Here is a 22,548-nt window from a genome sequence, read left to right as displayed (position 1 = left end):
AAATATGCCATAAATCTGAAGATCTGCTTGGATCATTGCAGTAAAACATAGGATTTAAGCATTTGTTCACCCAGATATACAAGATACGATCCTCTTAATTTTCTAATCACACATTTTCATTGCAGTATCATTTTATCCCACAAAAGTGAATTCCCAAAGGGGAAAAATAATTCACATACATGTATGCTGCATGCACCGTGCACACGTTTATCTCATGCCATACAGTACACAAAAATAACCAGTTAACGTGCATGTTCTCCTGTTAGGGGTTCTAGCCTAGAAATACAGCACAAAAAACAGGCATTTGTGATCCTTCCGGATTTAACCCACCTTAATATAACCCCAAGATACAGATAACAAATAGTTTGCTTCAGGCATTTTGGAAAACTCCACACCACAGTCCACAGATCCTTATGCAGAAATCGCCGGCAAGACAGGAGAGCTCCACAAGCACAAGGACACCCCGGTTTCCCAGTCAGTAAAAAAAATCAGCATTCATCAAGCCCAGAGATCCCCAAAAGCCCGGCAGTCGCTAATCCCAGACAAAGCCAGCCTTGGCACAGCATCTTTGCAGAGGGCTGAACGTGGGTGTTATTTGCTAGCAGGAGAGAATAATGAAATCAGGGATTGCACGAAGAAACAAGAACTAATCCAAATGTATTCAGCGAGATGGCTTCGAGCACTTATGAATTATGAATCGTCCTGGTTGCTTAGTTGGCTGAAGGGGGTCCCCACTCCACATTAGCCTTGCTCAGCTGAACCGGCTGACAAAAAAAATGATGCTGGTTTCTGAGGGGCTGCCAGCTTTAGTAACACAGCCATCTTTTTATAAGGAAGATTAAAATGGAGGAAGCTCTGTGCATATTTAAATAAGTCAAAGTAGGCAGCCCTCTCTTCTCTGGTTATGCTTTTTTAAAAAATCCTCTTCATGACAGAGGCTGAGGATTTTCAAGGCAAGTATTCAGATGGATTGTTGAGACCACGATTTTTCACATTTTCACTGGGATCGCTATCTTTTTTCCCCATACGGTAGAGGGCAAAACGCAGCAATGTAGGAAAATGCACCTTTACAACAGGGAATATCTTTCAACAAAGAAGGCTAAACTAGCAATAACCTTACATCTGTGATGTCAGCCTGCAGTCTCAATGCAGGATTTTAATAAATTCTTTCTTTCTCGCTAGGATATAGGCACAGCCCGAATTCGGAGGTTTACTCGCTACTTTCATTGTTACGTTAAGCCGAAATACAATCACTTTATTAGCAAGCTGCAGCTGCCCTTTTAGCCTCAAACCAGCAGCAAAGCGCATTTTGGTGTGCGTGGCAGCGATCGCAGTGAGGAATCACCCCTGTGGGGAAGCGCCCGCGCTGCCTTCGGGCGACCTTGGTGCCTGCAACACGCCACACCGCACGGCTGGGGCTCCCGAAACAGAAGGGCAATCCTTCGTCTTGAATTATTTCCTTTCTCAGGCTGCTTTGATTAAACGCTATCAGTGGTGCTCCGCGCGACGTCACGAGGCTCCCTGGCATGCTGCAGGGCAGCCCTGGCCACAGGGCTCTGGGTGCAGTGAGGTGCAGAGCCCGCAGCTCCCTGGGCACCCCGCGGAGCATCGCCCCACGAACCCCAGCACTGCCCCACGCGGAGCTGCAGCTGCTTTCGGTGCCGTTTCTCACTTTGACTTTAAAAGCGGAGCCACAGCGCCTCGGGGCGATTCTGACGAATGCCAGCACCTACGCGGACTCCTCGCCCACTGCTCGCAGAAGGGCGCTCCGTGGCTCCCGAGCTGTGCTCCTCCACGCTAACCTTGCCACCAAAGGCAGAAGGCCCGGCCCGCAGGCTGCCCTCCCTGAGCGCCACGCTGGGCCCAAAGCCCCCTGCCCAGGGATGCTCCAGCCGCTGCTCAGCACCGGCCGGATGGGGCGTTTGGGTTTCGGCCACACGCTCACCTCGGTAATAATGATAAAGGAGTTTGAACCATGCTGGAAACACTGGGGGAAGGCTGGGAGAGGCCTGCCCCAGGCCCCGCACTGGGGCTCCACAGCTGCAGCCACAGCCGTAGCAGGCCGGGCTGCTGCGGGCAGCAGGAAGTCGAGCTGGGGGACAACACCAAGTCATGGTGCTGTCCGTGCTCATGACACACTTCCCTCACTCTCCTTCTGAACAGAAAAGCTCCTTCTAACGCCCGCTACCTCCCCAGATCTCCCCCTCGCACACAAACCAGGCTCGGGCCTTGCAGCTACCGTCACTAACCCGGATCCCAGCCTCCATGCCCCGCGTACCAGTGACAAGCACCTTCTCCGTGACAAGACCAGAGCTAAAGGAGCTGTGAAGCCACCTCTTTCTCCCCCTCGAGCTGACGAGGCTCAGAGGCAGACAGCTGAGAAACCTTAGTGATGAAAAACTTAGAAAACTAGTGGCAAAAGGACTGCAAACGGAGCGGGAGAAAGCCTCTGGGATGAGATGAGAGCTCTGACCCTATCGTTCCTCAAAGTGACGTATTTTCGTGGGTCACAAGCACCATGCCAGCAGCATGTGAACCCTCCCACAGACCTACAGTGAAGCACGTGCCAAAATATTTCTCTGGATTGAGGCCTTTATCTTTACAAGAAAAACACCATAATCAGATGATCACACAAACAACTTTTAAGTAAAGTTACATCAGTTGGGGTTTCTACACAAACAATCGCCCCTTTCAGACAAATAATGCCAAGTGGTGGGCAAACATTTGAAAAAAAGCGCCCTTACCTCACATCTGGCTTAATAAAGTACAAAGGGTAGCTCTTGCCTTTCACAGAGGCACAAAGCAATTAAATGGCCTCTGCAAGGTCACACAAGCCATCCGCAGCAGAGATGAGGACAGATAAAAGACCTTTGTACCCTCATATCTGATCTTTAACCAGAAGTCTGTCCCCTTCATCTCTTCCAACAGCCTTAATCTTGCTCACTTTTCCAGACTTTTAATCGGCAACCTTTTACAAACACAGACGGCGGTATTACAGCACGGCTGGAAAGTCTGTCATTGCCAAACCCAGCCGAGACACCCACAGTGCCAGGTATGTGCACGAGAGTACCCCCGTGCTTTGTACCTTCTACCGGAATTTACCATCTGGATGATGCGGGCACCTAAGGGGGATTTCCTTAATAACACGACACACTTAAAAAAAACCTCATCTTGGTATGGAACAAGGCACGCTGATGGTTCGCATGGCAATCCCAATGTGTTCACTGCTGGTGGGGGGATTGGGGTTTTTTCCTTAGCTTCCTTCCACATCAGGATGCTCTGGAGCGGTGCTGTTTCCTCCGAGCTGCTTTGCCATTTGCCTGCGGCACCCGCGGGGAGAAAGCATGCTGCTCCCTCTCCGCACAGATCAATGCGTGATGTCATGTGCAAACCTCGGTAACGATTCCTTCGTTAAATCGATTTGACAGCGAAGGGTAAAACAAACAGATTGCATGCTAGCACTGAGAAAATACCAACTGCTTTGCCATTAAGCAAACAGAAGTGTTGCTTCTTTGGGGAGAGCAGGCTGTGTGCTTTAGAGAGCTCGTGCGTAGCTGCAGAACTCAGCTCGGCAATTACAGCAACGCATATCAGCAAGAGTGCACGTGCGCTGTTATTTTCATAATTAACAATCATCTCAGTGCCTTTTACAAAGGAAAGAGGCCCCGATAACCTTGCCGTACTGACGGGAGCTGAGGCATGCGGAAGAGGCACATGAATGGCTGCGTGCAGGGGTTCAAGGGCTGCTTCCCGTGCAAAAGAAGCAAGAGGCAGAATTGGGAATTGTCCTGGGGCTCCCTTCCCTCTACCCCAACTCCGACCACTGCAATCAACACGTAGAGCTGATGAAAAGAGTGCAAATCCTGTGAATGAAATGAAACCCAACCTGAAATTTGCAATAAGGAAGCACACACGGCAGCACACCTGACCTCCTAATCAAGTAACAGAAGTCTAAAACCATCTGGAGGATCGTGTGAGAAAAAGACATCACAGTGGGGGGAGCCTTCCTGTTTCGCATGCTCTGAAGTAACTGGAGAAGTCATCTGAACCAAATTAAGCCTCCCAGAAATTGAATCATTCTTTGATTAATTTTTCATGTATTCTCTGGTAGAGGGAGTCACAGTTTCTTTCCAGCCTTCCAACTCTGCGTGCATGTGGGAATTTCCTTGATTACCGCTCAGGAACTCAGCTCACGGTTCCCCTCCTCACTCCTGACGTCGCACCCTCTCGGTCCACGTCCTCGGTAGGGGCGTTTTCAGGATGGGGCTAGCCCCTCCAGCTGCAGGGAGAGGCTGAGCACCTGCCCCAGCACCAGGTTCTGTGGCGAGGACGTGCCCACCCAGCAGAAGCGCGGTGACAAGGTGGTGGCATTGCCACCGAGTGCACGACAGCTCCCACAACCTTATGGCGAGCTGGTACAGCCCCTCTCACCCATCCCACCGAAAGCTCTGCAGGCAAAGCTTGTTTGCCTTCGTTTTCATGCAAAGGAAGAGAAGTGGCCCTGCCTGTGATGGGATGTGCCAGACCCAGGAGCCTGAGCACGCCGCACTGGCCGCACTCCTTCTCCATGCGTGTGGCACGGGGCGTTCAGGGCAGCATCCAGCCACAAGCCGGGAGATCCTCCTCATGCATCAGTGTGGTAAATCCTACTTTTCTAGTTTTTTAGGGAAGAAATAACTCTTCCTTTCCCGAGAAGGTTCATCAGAGAGCTACGCAGATGTACATACAGTTCTTGGCCTTTCCAGCCCAAAGCCAGCTCCGGCAATAGTCCCGTTGTCATTCCTGTTCCTATTGCCCCTTGGAGCACAGCATCAGAGGTGTTCCTGGTGCCTTACAGACAGCATAAAGACAGGAGGATGTATCTGCTGCTGATGCAAATCCTTTGAAGTCAATGTATACCAGCTGAGGTTCCCTGAGGCCACGAGTCCTTATTCAAACAGGCTGCCTGAAAAAGTTTGAGTCATTTGCAGGAGCTGAGGGCAATTGCAAGATAAAAGAGCTGCTAAGATGCTGTGGGGCTCCAGCCTGGAATACCTATGGAGAGTGGGGTCCCACCCCGCACTTTGATGGGGGAATCTCGTTGCAGATCTCCAGCGTGTAAAAATGTTTATAAACTCTGTTCCCGGTGACCCACCCTTCTGACGCAAATATTACATCCCTCGCTCTTCCACTGCGCTTGGAAATCCTTAGAACAAAGGGATTTGTGGTACAAGGGCAACTTTCGCCTTTGATTTCTACGCAAATGCAGCCGGGCTTAATCCTTCTCGGTTTAATTGCCCTGGTAAATCACTTCAGTTCTGGAGGCACAATTAAATCTCGGTGTAACTCCACTCGTGTTAGCAGCACCTCTCCTGGGAATGGCGGGCCGGCCGGCCCCGGGAGCTGGGGAGGAACAGCTGACACCTACCTGCCCCGGGACGGGACGGCGATGGGAATCAAGACGGAAATTATTTACACGCAGGAGGGAAATTACTCATGCATGCAAACGACTACCAGGTCAAGCGGCGAGTGCGTAATGCTTTTGTCCGGATCTCTGGTCGCGCTAAGAGAATGGATGCGACACAGATGTGCTACTGCAGATTTAAAAAAATCAGAGTAATCGCATCACCAGCGCCGGAGGAGCTGGGAGAAACGTTTTAAATACCTCTCTTCCTGGCGTTGATGCACCTTGTCCAGTACTGGTCCTTACTCAAACAGGCTGCCAAAAAAAGGTCTCTGCAGCCCAGCACCTGGTCGCCACCCAGAAGCAATTTGTCACCGTTCTGCTTTTCACCAAAGCACATTTGGGAAGCCTGTTGATTTTGTAGGGCTGAGGTTTTTCTTTTGTTTTCTTTAAAAGTTTGCAAGCCAAAAGAGTTAAAGTTCTTTAATTTATTGGAGGAGCAACCCGACCATTTGGCTGTGCTTTCCCGACATCGCCTCCCTTACAAGAAGGATCGCCAAACTGGCCTGCAGCTGCCCTTGTTACTCCACAATTTCTATCAGTTTTCCTCTTCAAGCACTCGCACAACAGACGTCGGGAAGGCGCATTTAAATATAATGTTTAAAGAAAAAAAGAAGCCTAATTTCACATTAAATCAATACTACAGGAGAAGGTTTTCAGACATATTTCAGTGCCTGAAGAAAAGTGGAATGGTTGCAGTCAACAGCCAGTCATTAAAAAAATCAAATGCTTTTGCAACTCTTTCTAGTTCTTGTTTCCTAAAACAATATAGTTTTTAATGTGCTAGAAACTATTTCTAATGAGATACAAAGTACTATTTGGTTTTTGTTTTCTGTTTTCCCTTCAGCTTATTTTTTAAACCAAAAAGTAAACACACGGTTATGAAATCTCCAATTTCACATCAAAGGAGAGTTGATTTATATATGTGTTCAAAGGAAGACTTTAAAGGAAAAACGTCATGACCAACTTGTTGGCTTTGTGTTATTAGAATAATTTAAAAATCCACAATGTAAATGTTGATAAATAAATAGCACGCTGCCATAAATCAGCATGTGGCTGCTCATGAAAGCAATAACATATATCTGATGTAGACGGCATAATATTCAGATTTTACCCGTAAAGTTTAGCATTTCATCTGAAACCTCCCTTGGGTGGTATGCATTTATGCAACGCAGCACTTAAAAAGTGATGAAATGGAACCTGAAGCACCAGTGTTATCACCGGTACGTTTCCAGCTCATTTCCAGATAAATGAGACTTGAAATATGCAAATTGAATTAAAATGCCGGAAAGGAAAAACTCCCCACACGGTCCTGCACCAGGCAGGCGCTGTGCATTTAGCCCTGCGTAGAAGCGATTCCGAATTTCCTCATTTAAAAGCAGGCTCGGGGCACGTTACTCACTTGCTGGGAAATGGTGAGCCAGAAGAAAAAACCCCTCCACCTGATGCAGGGGGATCGGCAAGGTCACGGAGAAACCACCCTGCTTATTTTCCTGAAAATGAATTTGTCATGTGTTTACAAGGTGTGCCCGCCCCAGTTTTTGTTGGCACGCTGAGAAATGCGCGCCGTGCCCTGCGGGGCCACATCTGCTCCCAGCCTCCTCCGGCCGGGCAGCCCGCGGGATCTCCTGCCGATGAATTCAGGTCCCGGTGTACCCCGGGCTCTCCGTACCCTCTTTGTACCAACAGCCCTCGTTTTGGGTTAACGTTTGGTGCGTTGACAGAATCGTATTTGGTATCAATGTCCTCCCCAGTACCCCAAAAACGCTTGGCACCGGAGCCCTTTACCTGGAAAACAGCACGCGCTCCAGGGGACGGGGACAGGGCTGCTCCAGCACCAGGTCACAGGCGAGGGGCAGGTCCCGAGCCCAGCGCCAGCCTGGTGAGCCCTAGCACCAGGCTGTCAGTCCCGCTCCGGTTTTATTCTTCAGCCTAACAAGAGGCCCGTCAATAAAAGCAGGAACAAGCGAAAACACTGGTTCTGCAAAATTGTTTTTACAGAGTTTTACCAGCTGAAAAAATGTTTGTTGTGCGTTAAGTGCACGAGAAAATTGAGGAAGCAAGAGCCGATGAGCACCGGCCTGAGCTGAAGGCTAGGGGCTAGGAAGCAACAGCAAAATTAAAAACTGCAGCAGTTTGTTTGTTGACATAAAAACTTGATTAAAGAAAGCCCTGATGCAGCTGACAACATCTGCGGCTGTGAGAGCAGATAACGCTCCAGCAGGCTGCAGATCTCAGACCAAAATCTTTTGTCAGTCCCACCCATGCAAACCACACTGACGAAGCCTCAAGTGCCAAAGGAAGCCAAACAACTTCGTAAAAAGAGCCCACAAACCAGAGCACCTCCCCGGCTCCTCCGCCCGTGCCAGGCAGCAGCAGAGCCGGCAGCGCATCCCTGGAACCTGAGGGGTCCCCGGCACCCAGGGGGGCACCCCACGTCCTGCCCACCGCCTGGGGACGTAGGGCAGGAGGGCGCTGAGCACCTGGATTGCCTCCCTGGCCTTCGACAACAGAGAGGGGGAGGTGTGCTTATCGTTTAACAAGAGAGCAATGCAATTAAAAGCGGGATTTTGTTAATCGTATGAAGCAGCAATTTAAATTTAATTTAAATTTGAGTCAGGCTCCGCAGTCCTCGTTTAGGCAAATCCGGCAGGGGTTTTACCTGAGTAGGAGAACAGGCTTTGGAAAATTCAAATAACCTGGTGCCCTGAAACGACTTCTCAAAGATGCTTGCAGGGATGCGAAACTCTGGCAGCTTTTAATCAACAGAAGTCTGCTTCGGGAAGCGCAGGACACAGAGGTCTGCGGACCTGGCGAACGGCGTACGCCACCCTACAAGGCAGGATCTCCCCCCAGTTTTGGTGCCAAAATGAAACTGAGCCCAGTGCAGGCATCAAAACCATACGAAAGGCACTAATTAATGTAAATATATTCAAATGAAAAATCCTTCTCACAGAGAGATAGGCAAATGATTTGCAGAGTGATTTTTATGTAGCGTTTGCCCAGCTGTGCTAAAATAGCAGCAAGGTGAGGCGCTTCTCGTTTGTTTGCTTTAAACACAGAGCAAAGACTTTAATCAGAGAAATCTCTCCCTCTAAGAGCTCTGACAGATGAGCTTTCAAACCAATACATCTCCACAACATGTTTTGGCTTTGATAACACAACATCTTTCAATTAAGTTTCACTTAGTGAAAATATTTTGATCGCCAGTAGCCTCCCTGAGAGCAGTTGCTCTGCACCTGGGTAAAAATTGAGGGGTTTGGAGTCAGGCTGTGCCAATCGGCCCGGTCCACAGCATCACAGCATCAGGGTCAGGATTAGGACTGCTCCGAGGGTTAAATCCTGCTTTGAGATCCTTCACTGCCCGCCTCCATCCGCAGCGGTGCTGCTCCTCCGAGATTTCATGCGTCTCCAGTATCCTCACTTCACTTCCAGAGAGGTCACTGCTCCGAACAGTTAGTCACCCTCGCGTCCTGCCCTCGAATCATGATTCATTTCGAACCTGCCTTTGAGCTATTATTTATTTAAGCCCCACCCTGATGTGTTATAACGTAAAAGTCTGAGAATGCAGAACTTTAACAGCCGTCACATCCAAGCACAAGCAGAAAATGTTAAGGGGCAAGCTAGGAAGTCCTGGGCACCATCGCGTCCTGACGGACGGCGGCTCCCCAGAAGGGCTCCCGGGAAGATGGATTTGAAGCGAAATTCAGCGCCCCAGATCCTCACCTCTGCGGTGGCTGTCCGGATGTGCACTGGCAGCATGGTGCGTGGTCGTGGGGTTGCCCTCTTATGGGCTTTTCTGACCCGTTTACGGCACCAGCGTGGTGGGACGGGGCAGCAGCCACCGCTGGAAATGAAGTCGTTTGCTCCAGGAGGGTATCTCGGACGGCGACCCTGGCTCCCCCCGCCGTGCTGGCACTTCACCAAGACAGCGGCACACCTTCCTAACGTGCCGCTGCCTTTGATATTTGAATCAGCTCAGCTGAGATATCTGGAAACTGACAGCCCACGGGGCTAGCAAGACAAAAATATCAGGTTGTCAAATCTGCCTGTGCATGGCCCGCTATTCCTCCCCGCTGTTGTGCCGCATTTCATAGAACCAGAATGATTTACTGTAGAGGCCAGAGAGAGAGGGGGAGGAATAGGGAGGATAAAGAGACAGCTGACCCGAAGGCCCGTGTGTGAGAGCGCTGAGAGCTGACGCACACGGCAGGGGCAGAGCCAGCTCCCCCGCCTCGAGCACCCCGCAGCTTCTGGGGGGCTCACGGGCCGGGGCTGCTCCCTCCTCGTCCCGCAGCCTCGCGTGCACCACTCCCAAGCGCTCCCGTTAAAAGCAAACGGGTCGCTCACTACGTGCAGCACTGCCTTAAGAAACACGGAGCCCTTTCCTCTGGAGCAAGGACACTTCCACACAAACAGACGCCATCCGATAAAGCAAAGTCTGAGCGACCACTGCAGCCTCGGCCACAAACAGCTCCTACCGTGCTTGGCGGCAGCGATGCTCTCGTGCCCTGCAGCTGGAGGACTAGGAAACAGTTAACGGCGCTGGAGCACGCCGACGTCAAACCCGACACGGGCAGCGCCTCGGCGGGGAGGGCAGCGCCGCGGTGCCAGGGGATGCTGACGGCAGCCGGCCCGCGTGTGAGCCCTCCCGGCCCGCGTGTGAGCCCTCCCGGCAGCTCGGCCGCGCATCTCTGCTTCCTCAGCGCCAGTCCCCGGGCGAGGGGAATACCGGCGCGCGGCTGGGGAACCGCGTGCGGAGCTGGGTGATTCATCCCGGCTTGTAAAAACAGGAGACGTGGAAGTCTCTTTGTCTCGCTGGCTGCTGCACAGCCGAACAAGCTTCTCTTTGTGAGGCGCTCGGCTGTTTTAAAGGATATTAAACAAAGGAAGTTACAGCAAAGCAACCGAAAGACTAAACAGCTTGGCACCGCTCAAGGGAAACATCACGTACGAAGCGGACAAGATTCGGGGCCGACACTCGCGCGAACGTGGACGCTGTGCAGCCCGGCACATACCCTGCTGGCACCCGGCCCCGCGCTGCGCCAAACCTCCACCGAGACCCGCGCGAGTTTACATTAGTGCCCAGATGTTTATTTAGCCACTGTCTCCTCAAAGCAAGGTGCGGCCCTGCTCCTCTTTTCTGCCCGAAACGCCCGCTGAAACGCACGCAAGATGAAATCACTTCTGTTTATCTTAGCAGCTCCTGGCTCCCGTGCGACATGGAGGGGAGCACGGAGAGCCGTCACGCTGCTGCCCCGGGAGCTGCCGGCTGGAAACCTCGCCTGGTGGCAGGGCTGGGGCCGGGTCGATCAGCTCGGGAGTAACAGAGGGTTCTTTAGGAGACAGCTTTTCCGAATCGAAATAAGAGACTTGAACGATTTGCTCTGCATGTTGCAACTGCGCTGGCAGTCCTGGCTGGGAAGGGTCCTCCAGGGAAGAGAGCGAAACAGGTTTCCAAAGTTGTGATAGCACGGGGAAGACACCCTGGTGACAACAGCTCGGTCTACTCAGAATTAGCACGTTCCCACAGACCACAGATAAGGTTATCTGCCCATTTCCTTACTGGACGGACTGCAAACAGCTCCAAACAAGACTGGTCTACCTTAAGGACGTGGCAAGGTGCTGCGCAGGTCCCGATACATCCACGTCACTCGTGACCTGGGCTATATGCTGCACAGACAGGCAGGCAGCTCTTCGAGAAGTAATACACCTCCTCTGCCCCTAATTTTCTGACTTTGACGCCCCGTAAAAACTCGGGAGCTGCCCAGACCAGTGTTTCAGCCGGGAAAAAAACTGTCCCTTTTTACTACTCGAGGGATGGATGCACTGAGCATGTCCTTCCCCAGATCTGAACACTATATTAGGTAACAGAGACGCGAGGGTCTTGTGCTTCCGCCTCCAGGACGATCGAGGCTGCGGACAGCTGCCTGATGCCAAATGCAGCATCACAGCGTGGCCACCAAGAGAGAAAATACCCCTCTTTATTGGGAGGCCTATGAGTCACGGATCCTTCTGAGGCTCTGCAGTTGCCTGGGCTGGACAGGGTAATAAATACAGGGAAAAAAAAGGAATAGATGTGTTACAGTAATGTAAATATGTGTGGCCTGCTTCCACAAGCAGCGCCGGGGGCCTACGGAGCTTTAAAGGTCATTTTGTTTCATTGCAAAGCTGCAGCGCCATACCCTGCTCGCAGCCAAAGGTAAGTACAGTGTTAGGAAAGGGAATTCCCTTCGTGCTGCTTGCGTTCCCCACAAGCAGGTACTTTTCCAGGTAGTTTTTTTCTCTGATTTGGAAAGTAAAGTGTCTAACGGCTGCCAAACAGAGAGGACGGATAGGATGCAGGTCTCCTGTTTGTCCACAGCACCAAATCGCCGCGGCAGGCACTGGTGCAGTCAGTTGTTCTTCAGTGGGTAATGAATGTGTCAGGAATCACAGACTCACAGCACACAGGGAACAGAGCTCCCTTTTTTGCCTATTTATTATGTCCGATCCCCCTCACACCGTGGGTCCCGTCGTGCAAGCAGCAGTGCTCCCTCGGCTCACACCGATGTCAGTGCAATCAGGCTCGTTAGCTCAGAGCAAGATTAGCTGCTCATTTCCTCGCTTCTCCTGTAATTAACTCACGTCTTAAAAAAGTATACGCACATGCCTTAACTGATGTTTTCCGAAACCCATCAGGTTTTAGCCAGGATGCTGTCCTGCATGGTGTTTCCCCCCAGAAATTCCTTTTTGGTGCAGCACTTCTGAGAATCGCCCTGCAAACACGTATGCGGAGATCCTCCCTCTCCGTCTGCTGTTGTTGCAACTCTGGGTTTTCTAAACTACGTCTGTCAGGAAGGAGACAGGAAATTCGAGTCACACTTGCAACAGCTGTGCCATGCCTACTATCAGTCTCAAATGACGTAGTTTGGCTTGAGTGGCGCGGGGCCAGGAACTCGGCAATAGCAGAGGTCAGGAAGATAGGTCACTGTTTATACTGCTCTTGCACTCGGGAGCATGCTGCGTCTATTTGCTTTCTTCCTATCTATACTGTTTCTCTTTCCGTTTTTCTTTAATAATGTGGAGCCTAAGCATCCTGTTTTCAAAACATCGGGCTGTTTTGGTATTTACCAGCGACAAGTTTAAATGCCTTTGACCGAAACAGGCAGTTGATTTGGATACTCTGTGAGACGAAGGCACGCTGCAGCCCCCTTCGGAGACGCACGCTGCCAACCCAGCCGCTTGTGGCACTGACACGGTCACTACAGGCGTGTGTGTGTGCCACCAAAACCCAAAAGCCACAAGCCCCAAACTACTTTGTGACAATATTACTGCTGATGAGGGAAGCGGGATGTGAGACTATTTTATGCTCTTCTTTCATAGACAGAAACGATACTGGAAGTTGACCAAAAAGTGTGGACATTGCAAAAACTGATTTTGAAAGAACAAAGTTTCAGGAACATTTTTGCTCATCCAGCTGTAAGACATTTCCACACAGAGGACCACAGCTTTTAATTACTACAATAAGCAATTTAGTCTTTCACCTTCCCGAATCCAGATGTAGCCCTTGGCAAAGAAGAAATCTCTCTAAATGAAGGGCATCAACGCCCACATTTGAGGCGCATCTTTCTCTACAGCTTAAACCCTTCCCAACTTTCAGCCTGGTATCTCTCACACAAACTCAGAAAAAAAAAAAAAAAAGTATTCCTCACTTGAAAGCTCGATCTATAAACTTTTATTGCTTCCTTTGCCCCTGCACGTTGTAGTAATCGCTACCAGAGGGAGGAAGCTGAAATAACACGGGATTTGTTTGCTCAAGTTTTCCATAAAATCAGCTTATGATTCAGCATTTCTGATTTCATTAATTTCCAATTAGGAAAAAAAATAATAGCACTGGGTTTGTGCAGTACAGCCCAGCACTGGCCTTAACCACAGCAGCGGGCTGCAGGTGTGGATGTAGCGGACACAGCTCTCGCACCAAAGACGGCGCACACTCATTCTTCGGACCCTGTGATCTGCTCCGTTGGGCAGCCCGTGGGTGTAAGCAGTAAAGGAAAAGGCACAGCTGCAGAAACTGTGCTGGCGAGGGGACGGGGAGCTGTCGGATGCCCCCCAAGCTCTGGCCTGGTGATGCTGGGGCAGGGGGGTGCCTTGCACCCACCAGTGGCAGTGCTGGCGGATCAAGGGCTCGCTTCGGGAGATCTCTCAGCAAAATGCAGCTGCAATTGCTTGGCTCGGAAGGATGGAAGCTGGGGAGCACGGCTCCAGGCACTGGGAGGGGGAGGCGAGGAAAACGAACTTCAAAAAGTAGTGTCAGGAAGGGCGTTTGGACAACACGCTTCATTTTCTTTCCGCTGCGCTGCCCCTTGGCATACCCCCGGGACCACTGCTGCCCCTTCTGCCTGCCTGCCTGCCCCTCACCGCAGGGTGCTCCTATCGACCTCATCCCGCTCCACGATGCGGGACACTTCGCTGTAACACCTCAGTCCTTGCGGGAAGCCTCGGGCTCCCGCTGGCTCGCGGCGCGCTAAGAGCCGAGCGAGGAGGGGAGCGGCGCGACGCTCCCCCAGAGCCCGTTACCCACGCACAACCTCTGCCTTCGCACCCTCGCCACGTGCCGCCACCACGAAACGCTTGCTGAAAGGCAAAACGCAGCGGTCAGACCGTGCGCCACGACGCGCGGCTGTGCGATACTGCGGGTGGATGGCGGTGGGTGACATCCCGGGGGTCGGGGGGTCAGCGCCCACCAAGAAGCCCCCAGCCCCGCCGCCCCGCGCCCCTCGCTCACCTTGTTGGAGGCCATCTCGCTGACGGAGCGGTAGGTCTGGATGGTCTCCAGCTGGTCCAGGCACCAGTCGAGCTCCTCCAGCGTCTCCATGGCCAGCTTCTGGTAGGGCTCCTCTGCGAACAGGCACACGGACATGTAGTCGGGCTGGCGCGGCGGCAGCCTCTCCATGCCGGAGCCGCCGGAGCCGCCGCCAGCGCTGCCGGAGGTGCCGCACCGCTCCTTCATCATGCGCCCGCCGCCGCGCTCCCCCGGCCGCCGCCGAGCAAATCCCCGCCCGCCGCGGCCGCCCGGCCCTCGGCCGCCCGCCCCGGCCCGCCCCGGCCCGCCCCGGCCCCGCGCCCCGGGCGGGGCAGACCCGCAGCCCGCAGCCCGCCCTGCTGAGGCGCCCGCGGGCCGCGGCCGGGCTCCCCCCGCCTCCGTGCCCCTACTCCCCCCCCCAGCTCCGCTCCGCTCCCGGCGGCCGGGGCCGGGCCGCCCCCGCTGCGCCGTGGTGCCCGAGGGCTGCTCCCGCGCCAGCCCCGCGGCTGGCCAGAGCGGGTGGCACGGCCCCGCTGCCCCGCTTCGTGCGGCGGTCCTGAACCACTTCGTGTGGTGGTGCCGCCCCGCTTACATGCGCTGGTCCTGCTCTGCTTCATGTGGTGGTCCTGACCCATTTCATGTGGTGGCCCTGACTCACTCCGCGCGGTGGTCCTGACTCACTCCGTGTGGTGGTCCTGACCCACTTCATGTGGTGGTCCTGACTTGCTTCATGCGGTGCTGCTGCCCCACTTCGTGTGGTGGTGCTGCCCCGCTTCATGTGCTGGTCCTGACACACTTTGTGTGGTGGCCCTGACTTGCTTCATGTGGTGGTCCTGACCCACTTTGTGTGGTGGCCCTGACCCCCTTCATGTGGTCCTGACTGCCCTGCTTCGTGTGGTAGTGCCGTCCCGCTTCGTGCGCTGGTCCTGACCCCCTTCATGCTGATCCTAACTGCCCCACTTTGCGTGGTGGTGCTGTCCCGCTTCATGTGGTGCTACTGCCCTGCTTCATGTAGTGGTCCTGCCCCGCTTTGTGTCTTGGTCCTGACCCACTTTGTGTGGTGGTCCTGACTCGCTTCGTGTGGTGCTGCTGCCCTGCTTTCTGTAGCGATCCTGCCCCGCTTCATCTAATCCTGCTCTCCTACTTCATCTACGCCTGCTCCCCTACTTCATCTACTCCTGCTCCCCAACTTTGTATTCGTCAACCCGAAGCACACCAGCCCCGCTCCCCACCAGCCCCGACCACCAGCTCCAGCACCCTGGTGGCCCCGCTCCCCGGTGCCATCTGCCCGTGCTGCCCCGCAGGTCCCGCGCCCCAGCCTTGCCCAGCTCTGCTCCTGAGCCCACAGCTCCATGCTGGCCCCGCTCCCCAGCCTCACCAGTACCTGCTCCCCACCAGCCCTGCTCCTCGGCCTCCCCCAGCTCCGCTCCCTGACCCTGCCAGCAGGACAGCGTGCTCCCGAGCGGCTCTTGCCGTAAAAGTTAAGGTTTACATAAGCGGATACGGTGAATCATAAAATCTCCCTATGAATGTAACTGCTTCTCATAATACCAGCGACATACGCTTTACCCCATAAATCTGTCAGAGTTAATGAGTTCAGCATTTCTAATGGCCCGGGCTGAGCAGGTAACAGTGACATCAGTGGTCAGGATTGCTATGATATACAGCAAAGTGAATGCTCTCTAGCACACGCGCTGGCCATACGCGTGCCCCATACGTGTGTAGACCCCAGCCCTCCCTACAAGGGGTGCGCTCCCTGGAGAGCCCCTCGAGATCCCACCGGCCGCCCCACAGGAGGGAGCTGCCCCATGGGAGGGAGCTGCCTTTGGCAGGGGAAATCCTCCTCGTCCTTACCCACAGCCACAACACAACTGAGCTACGTTAGCAAATGTTGTGCAGCGACCCCGCGCTCAGCGTTTGAAGTTCCATAGCAGAAAATAAATGCTGCCAGCGAGTAATTGAGCAACAAACTATCAGGAAGCACTTAGCACAGATAAAGAAAAAAAAACAGTAAGTCTGAATCTCTGTCATCAAAGGTTAGTGTGTTTTTTTTCTGTGCTCACAGAGCTCCAAACATGGCAAGCGCTCTCTCTCAGAATGCATACTTCTGCGATACATATATCAAAAAGCAGGTAGAAACAGCCAAAACATACAGAACTTGAGCACATTCCCTGTCTAACAAGCATATTCTCCACCAACTACTTTATCATGTAAATTAGTTGAACTGGAAGGGCTCAAATTTCTTGCAATAGAAAATGTTTGCATTGATAAAACTAACAGGGACTAAATCATTATTTTAGGAATAGGAGAAAAATCATCTCTCCAGGCAAACCAACAGGAGCTGGCCATATGTTTAAATAATGGGCTGCAGCGTGTTATTGCAGAGTACTCTGCTCTAAGATTTCTAAGTAAGCAGAACCACGGCGTGAGCTACGAGTGCGTTCCCACGGCAGGGAAGGAATAGCTTTGTGGAGGAGAGGGGCTCTGGCACTAGGCACCAGTTTAGCCCATTTGGGGAGTTCCAGCCTTGCCAGGGGTCGGCATTGCAGGACCCAGTCCCTCGCTGCCTGCCCCTACCACTCTGCTTCGCCTGAAGCCTTCACCTCCGAAGGATGAGAAGAGGAATCTGCCCTTGATAATGTACATGTTTTCCATGGAGCTGAGCAAGGGTCCAGGCTATTCCCCTGCTCTGTAGTCTGAGTTTTGTGTAGCAAACGGGGGGGGGAGGGGGAAGCATGGAAAAAATGTCATGCGTTAAGAACAATGAGAATTAATGGAAAAGGAAAATTCAGATTGTTTGGTATAGAGAAAGTAAGTTTGGTGCTAGGCTACTGCCAGCTCTACATTTCTTTTAGCTTTAGTTTTTATAAAATGAGATGAAAACACAATGAATGATTTATAAAGGGAGGACTTAGCATTTTTAGCACGGTGTATTTGCACGGATGTGCAAAATGCCCCTTGCTCCCCAGGGCTGCCTGTCGCCGGGCCGCCCGAGCGCAGTCTGCGTGCCCGCGGGGATTCCTCGGGGCTGGAGCACGGTCAATGGCCACAAAATGTGGCAAAATCCAGCGTTGGGCCTCTTGGGCCTTTTCAGGCACAACGTTTAAAGGACATTGGATTAACAATTTAAATGCAGATGTTTTGAAAACTGCCCCTTCAGGTATCTCTAGTCATTTCAATGGCAAGCATGTGGTCAAGTGTTAGTAGACAGTTTTGCTAAGTGTCCCTTGACAGAAAAACAGTGAGTTCTGCTACTGTTCAATTCGATTTAGTGCCCAGGCCAGCAGTGTGCGCATTTCCACGCGAAAGACAGCGCAGTTGTTTTTCAGAACCCAGCTTAAGAGAACTTGGGGTTTCTGCCCCTTCCCCAGCTGGCACAGTCGCCTCGCTGCCCACAACTCCCCCAGGTCTCACGCAGCAGCAGCGGCAGGGCTCCCGACAGACCCGACACCGCAGACCACGTGTCCCTGGACTCTTCAGTTCTTAGCAGTTTCCTGGTTTAGACTGATACCTTTTTATTTTTTTTCCCATTCACTTTCCTAAGTAAATGATGCTACTGATCGGAGGCTCCATCCGCTTCTCTCACTAGCTGCATGTGCTCGGCCAAGACACCCCTTGCCTATAAGCTGCAAGAAATTCATCCATGCAGATGGAAAGATGCTATCCTGCTCGACAGAAGGAAGACAGCGAGAGCTCAACCCTTCTGAGGAGCTCGGTGGTCATCTCCTCAGCCACTTCCTAAGTGAGCCAGGCAGGGACCTACCGGCCCCGGGACACCAACACATATCCAACCAGCCCTCCTCGGGCACGAGCTGCTCTGCTCACTCACTGTGTGTTAATTTGTTGGGACTATTTACAAATACATTGTGAAAGACCTGGCTGTGATTCCATAGATAAAGCTAAATTCGCACCAGGTGTTTTTGAAATACAGCATGTAAAATTAAAACACGTTCTCCAAGCCCCTACTAAATGTTTAAAGTTACATGACTAGCCAAAAGAGCAGTCACATTTAAAGCCGATTAGAAGTTAACTTTTTACAGGAATGATCTTAGAAGGGAATAACATAAATCTTCTAACCTTCTTAGCAGTTAATATTTATGCATATATATGTTAATTACATTTGAATATTTTAAAACTAACAGTACATTTTGCTAATGCTGAAGGACAACATATGCCACAGAACCCCGGACAGAAAACCTGAGAAGAACCAGCCCATCCCTGGAGCAACAGCCCCTGCAGACAACACAGTCAGTGCTGCATTTGATATAGCACGCTGCACTCTGCATCTGTAGTACCACACACCCTGAACAGTCAGAGCCTTCCCCAGGACCCAGAGAGAGCAGGCTTGTGAGTCCTAACAAGGGAGGTCTGACCTACTGGCTTATCTTGTTTGAGTCACGGGAATCAATGTGCACACCGTGACGTGCCAGCAGGGTCTCTACGTCAATACATGGTTAGCATTAACTGCAAGGAAAAAAAAAATACAAGGGGTTTCAACCATTTTTTTTAGAGGGAAGAAACTTTGGTCTGCACCAGGTCTGTTCAGTGTGTGGCCCATCCTTTGTATGTGCCCACATGGGGCATTGAGGCCTCTGCTACGCAGCCCAAGTGCGGGGAGGGGGGCTCAAGAAAACTAATTGCTGCGTCTCAGCTGGGCAAAGGTAATCTTGCAAACACGGAACCGTGACCTCGGTCCCTACGTCCACCAGAGGCTGCATGGTGCCTGCAGCCCCTTCCTCTCCCTGGTTAACCCCGTGGCGGTGCTGGTGATGCTCTGGGGCCAGGGCTGACCCCGGCAGTGCAGGCTGCTGTGGAGCCAGGGCAGGGCACAGGGGGCACTGGAAGCAACAGGGGAGTTAAAAACACAAGTGGCAGAACTGAGGGAATATACAGAAGTGGGGAGAAAAGAAAAAGAATTGACAGGAGGAAAATGAAGTGCATGGGGATTATCTCGCTGAATTGCACCTAGTGTCACTGTAAGGATTCACATCAACAGCAATCAGAAGTTCGGATGCTACTTGTCATCATTTCTTTCCCGAAACCCACGTGAAACTCCCACGGGCATCGGGAGTACAACACCCCCTGCCAGACACACTGTTAAACCTCTCCCGAAGGTTTCGATAACCCTGCCGGTAGAGCCGAACGCACATAGTCACTGACGGAAGCAGTTGTACAATTTCTGGATATAGTCTCCTGGAATACTACATGACGTCTCTTCAACTGTATCGTGTTTCAGTTTATATTTGGGTGTTGCATAACCGAGCTCCTACCCGTAAAATTACCTCCATATTCTAACTGGCATTTCCGTAATTTTTTCCAGTGCCATATGTGAAACCATTTTTGAGACAGAATAAAGAACTAATTAACGAAAGCAGTCCGTTTCAGTTTTACCACAAGTATTACACGGCGTTTGATCCAGATTGCAATTTAGCAGGAACTACGGTGACACTTCATCTCCAGCCCTGGTCGCTGCCAGTCCATTCAGAGGCCACACTTGCCAAGCCCTCAGAAGAAGCCCAAGGTCTAATGTTTTTCAATGGGCGCTCTGAAAATTCTTATATTCGAATGCATTTAAATGCCATTTATTTATGTGCTGGTATTTTGCAACAACTACTTTTTTGTATTATTTCCCCTCTATTTTCTTTGCATCTCTGCTAGCTGATGAAACATGCAACACTTCTCACTAGAAAAGTGACTTAGCCGCCCATTTTTAGAAGTTTTGTCCCATTTACTGACTCGCCTCTGTTATCTTTTCCTCCCGACGAGAGCTGCTAATGAACATGGACTTGAGGCTTGTCTTCTCCTTGCATACTTGGAAAGTGAACGGTTTGGGAGATCATCCTCTTTTCTGGGGAGCGATTCAGCTAAGATCAAATACGCACCTCATCGGAAGGCCCGTGAAGGGGGCTTGGACAATGAGCTCTCTCCTGGCTCTCCCCGCAGCCCGCTCCGTCCCGCGCGCCCTCGCTGTGCCTCTCGCCGGCGGCACGACCGCGCCGGCAAGCCCTCACCGCGGGCCAGGATATCCTTGAGCACGGGGCCGACGTTATCTGCAGCTGCAGCTGCCCGGCGTGGTTCCTTTCTCAGCCCACAAACCAGCCATCCCCCAGCCCAGCGCCCAGCGCCGGCAGTGCCCGAGGCACGGAGCACGGGGCTGCTCCCGAAGCTTCAGGAGAAAGGGGCAGCTTTGACCTCAGCTCACACGGGAGATGAACTGAGTTGAGAAGCATCCAGGAACCAGACCCAAATGCCAAAATTCAAAGTGAGTTCTTCCCTCTCCTGATCTATTCATGATCCTCTCGTCACCCTCGTCACTTTTAAATAGATAAGCAAAGACGTGGCGTTTCCTGCTTCTGGCTGAAAGTGGAAAGGCTAAAACGTTTTAAGAGTGGCCAAAACACCAGACCCCAAGCAGGTGAGCTAAAAAATTGGAGATAAGCGGCAGTTCTCTTTGCTCAGTAGGCTATTGCCGGTGCCAAACAAGTTAAGTCTTCCACAAACTAACAAAACACACCCAAGCAGGCTCATATTGCTAAAGGTGACTGTCTCGTGAACAGATTGTCCAGTCTGGCAGGTGAGAAAGGTTGAATACGAGTATTTGCAGACATCTGTACAAACTCAGCTCTCCTCTGCAATTAAACATCAAATTATGTACTGACTGTACTGATAAAAGACTTCCTCATTCTGCAAAAAAGAAATAGTTACTTCAAATGGATTGTAACTTCACTCGTAAACCCTTAAGGCCTACAAGAAGATGTTAGTCCCTATGAAAAAATACATTTCACACTGAAAAATTCAAAGATCAGCCTTGATCTTGAGGTGAAGGGTCAAAAGCAAGTCATCGCAGCCCACAGCAGTCCCAACCTTTTAAGGTATATGCTATTCCACGTGCAAAGCTGTTTGCGTACTGTGCCAGTACGGCACCTTCTGGGTTATTTACTTTTAATTGCATCCTGGCTGCAATAAATTGCAGCTATTTATAATGATAAACTTCTTGAACATTTAAGGGCGGCCTCCCCCCAGCACTCTGCACACAGCTCGAGTCTGCCGGCGCAGCAGCATCAGCTGGGGCGCGAGGGAAGGCCCCCGGGTTCACCAACACTCCCATTTTCTCAATTATTCCAGTCCGTTAAATAAAAAACCAGTATCACTCTGTTTTAACCTTACCTCAAGAACAATTCAGACTCAGAATCAAATCTGTTCATTTAAAATTAAGAAGAAAAAGATCAGTGGCTCACTTGTGCCTTGGGAAGGCTTTAGTACCGGACCTGATCCCAAACCAGCACGGAGCACCCGCCAGTGGGCAGGCACCAAAGCGTCCCTTGAATGCCCAAGTTTCACAAGCCGGTAGCATTTACCAAAACCTGAAGCAGAACGCTCATTAGAAATGAACTGAAGTACCAGTATTGCAGAGGAAAATGCTTACTACCTCCCACTAGTGTCAGGGAAGCAAACTGCCAGCGCGGCACCGCGTTCGGTGCGCGAGCTGGGCTGCAGCTACCCGGTGAGCTGGGGGCTCTGGAGTCCAGTGTCCTCGCACGGAAACACGTAAATGTGTATCGTGGTGCTGGAAACTGCTTACAGTCACTGAAAACTCTGCCTTAGGAAATGTCCAGAAGCATGCTCCCAGCCTCCTAACTTGTAGAAGTGTTTGGAAATAAGATTAAGTAATAACATTAAATGATATTGTTAATGAGACTGACAATTTTTAAAGGTACCTACTCCTCAGTGTGAATCAGGACAGAGCTCCGGTTCTAGAGGTTTTAGGCATACAGGAATATTTTGCTTATTTACAAATATTTAAAATAACTTACAGAATAAAGAAGTAGACATTTTCAGATATAGATGTTTCTTTAAAAATGTAACAATATACATTACGAGTCTTTATCACTTAGCATTTGCTAGAGGATCTTAAGACAACCCATTTTTAATTATATAACATATTCATTACACATTGCTGTCACTGCTGTCATTGTTAGAGATGATAAGAAATGATTAAGAAGAGAAGGCAGATCCTCTGGATAATCATTTGAATGACAGATTATAATTTTGTGAGCAGTATAGATAGCACTAATGTTTACTGAAGGCTTCATTCACATTTCTCAGTCCTCGGCTACTAATGACTAAGAGCTTATGCCTAAGCAAGCAACAGACCGGGATATCAGAACGCACCCAAAATGTTTTGTTGAAAGCACTGCCCTGGTGGAAGCCCTCTCTGTGCCACTCTCACAGAAGAGCTGAGCCACAAAAGCCTGACCCACCAGCCTCAGCTGAGACCCACTGGATTGCAAGCCCTGATGCAGATTAGAGAGAAGAG

At 51.3% G+C, this 22,548-nt stretch overlaps 1 protein-coding gene across 5 annotated transcripts in view; it reads right to left on the bottom strand.

Annotated features, from left to right (window-relative positions):
• Positions 1-22,548, bottom strand: part of PDE4B (phosphodiesterase 4B) — a 182,559-nt gene that overhangs the window by 12,821 nt on the left and 147,190 nt on the right. For 2 of the 5 annotated variants that reach the window (XM_035564385.2, XM_035564387.2), the window contains one exon: positions 14,214-14,326. In XM_035564385.2, the coding sequence (XP_035420278.1) occupies positions 14,214-14,326 (113 nt within the window). Of the gene's footprint in view, positions 1-9,924; positions 12,916-14,213; positions 14,327-20,113; positions 20,247-22,548 lie in introns of those variants that run through there. The other 3 variants (XM_050712209.1, XM_035564386.2, XM_050712208.1) reach the window with 3 other exon arrangements.

The sequence above is a fragment of the Cygnus atratus genome, chromosome 8 (genome assembly GCF_013377495.2).
Source record: "Cygnus atratus isolate AKBS03 ecotype Queensland, Australia chromosome 8, CAtr_DNAZoo_HiC_assembly, whole genome shotgun sequence".
Lineage (NCBI taxonomy): Eukaryota > Metazoa > Chordata > Aves > Anseriformes > Anatidae > Cygnus > Cygnus atratus.
Note: the sequence above shows the minus strand (reverse complement) of the source record. Positions and strands in the feature narration are given on the sequence as shown.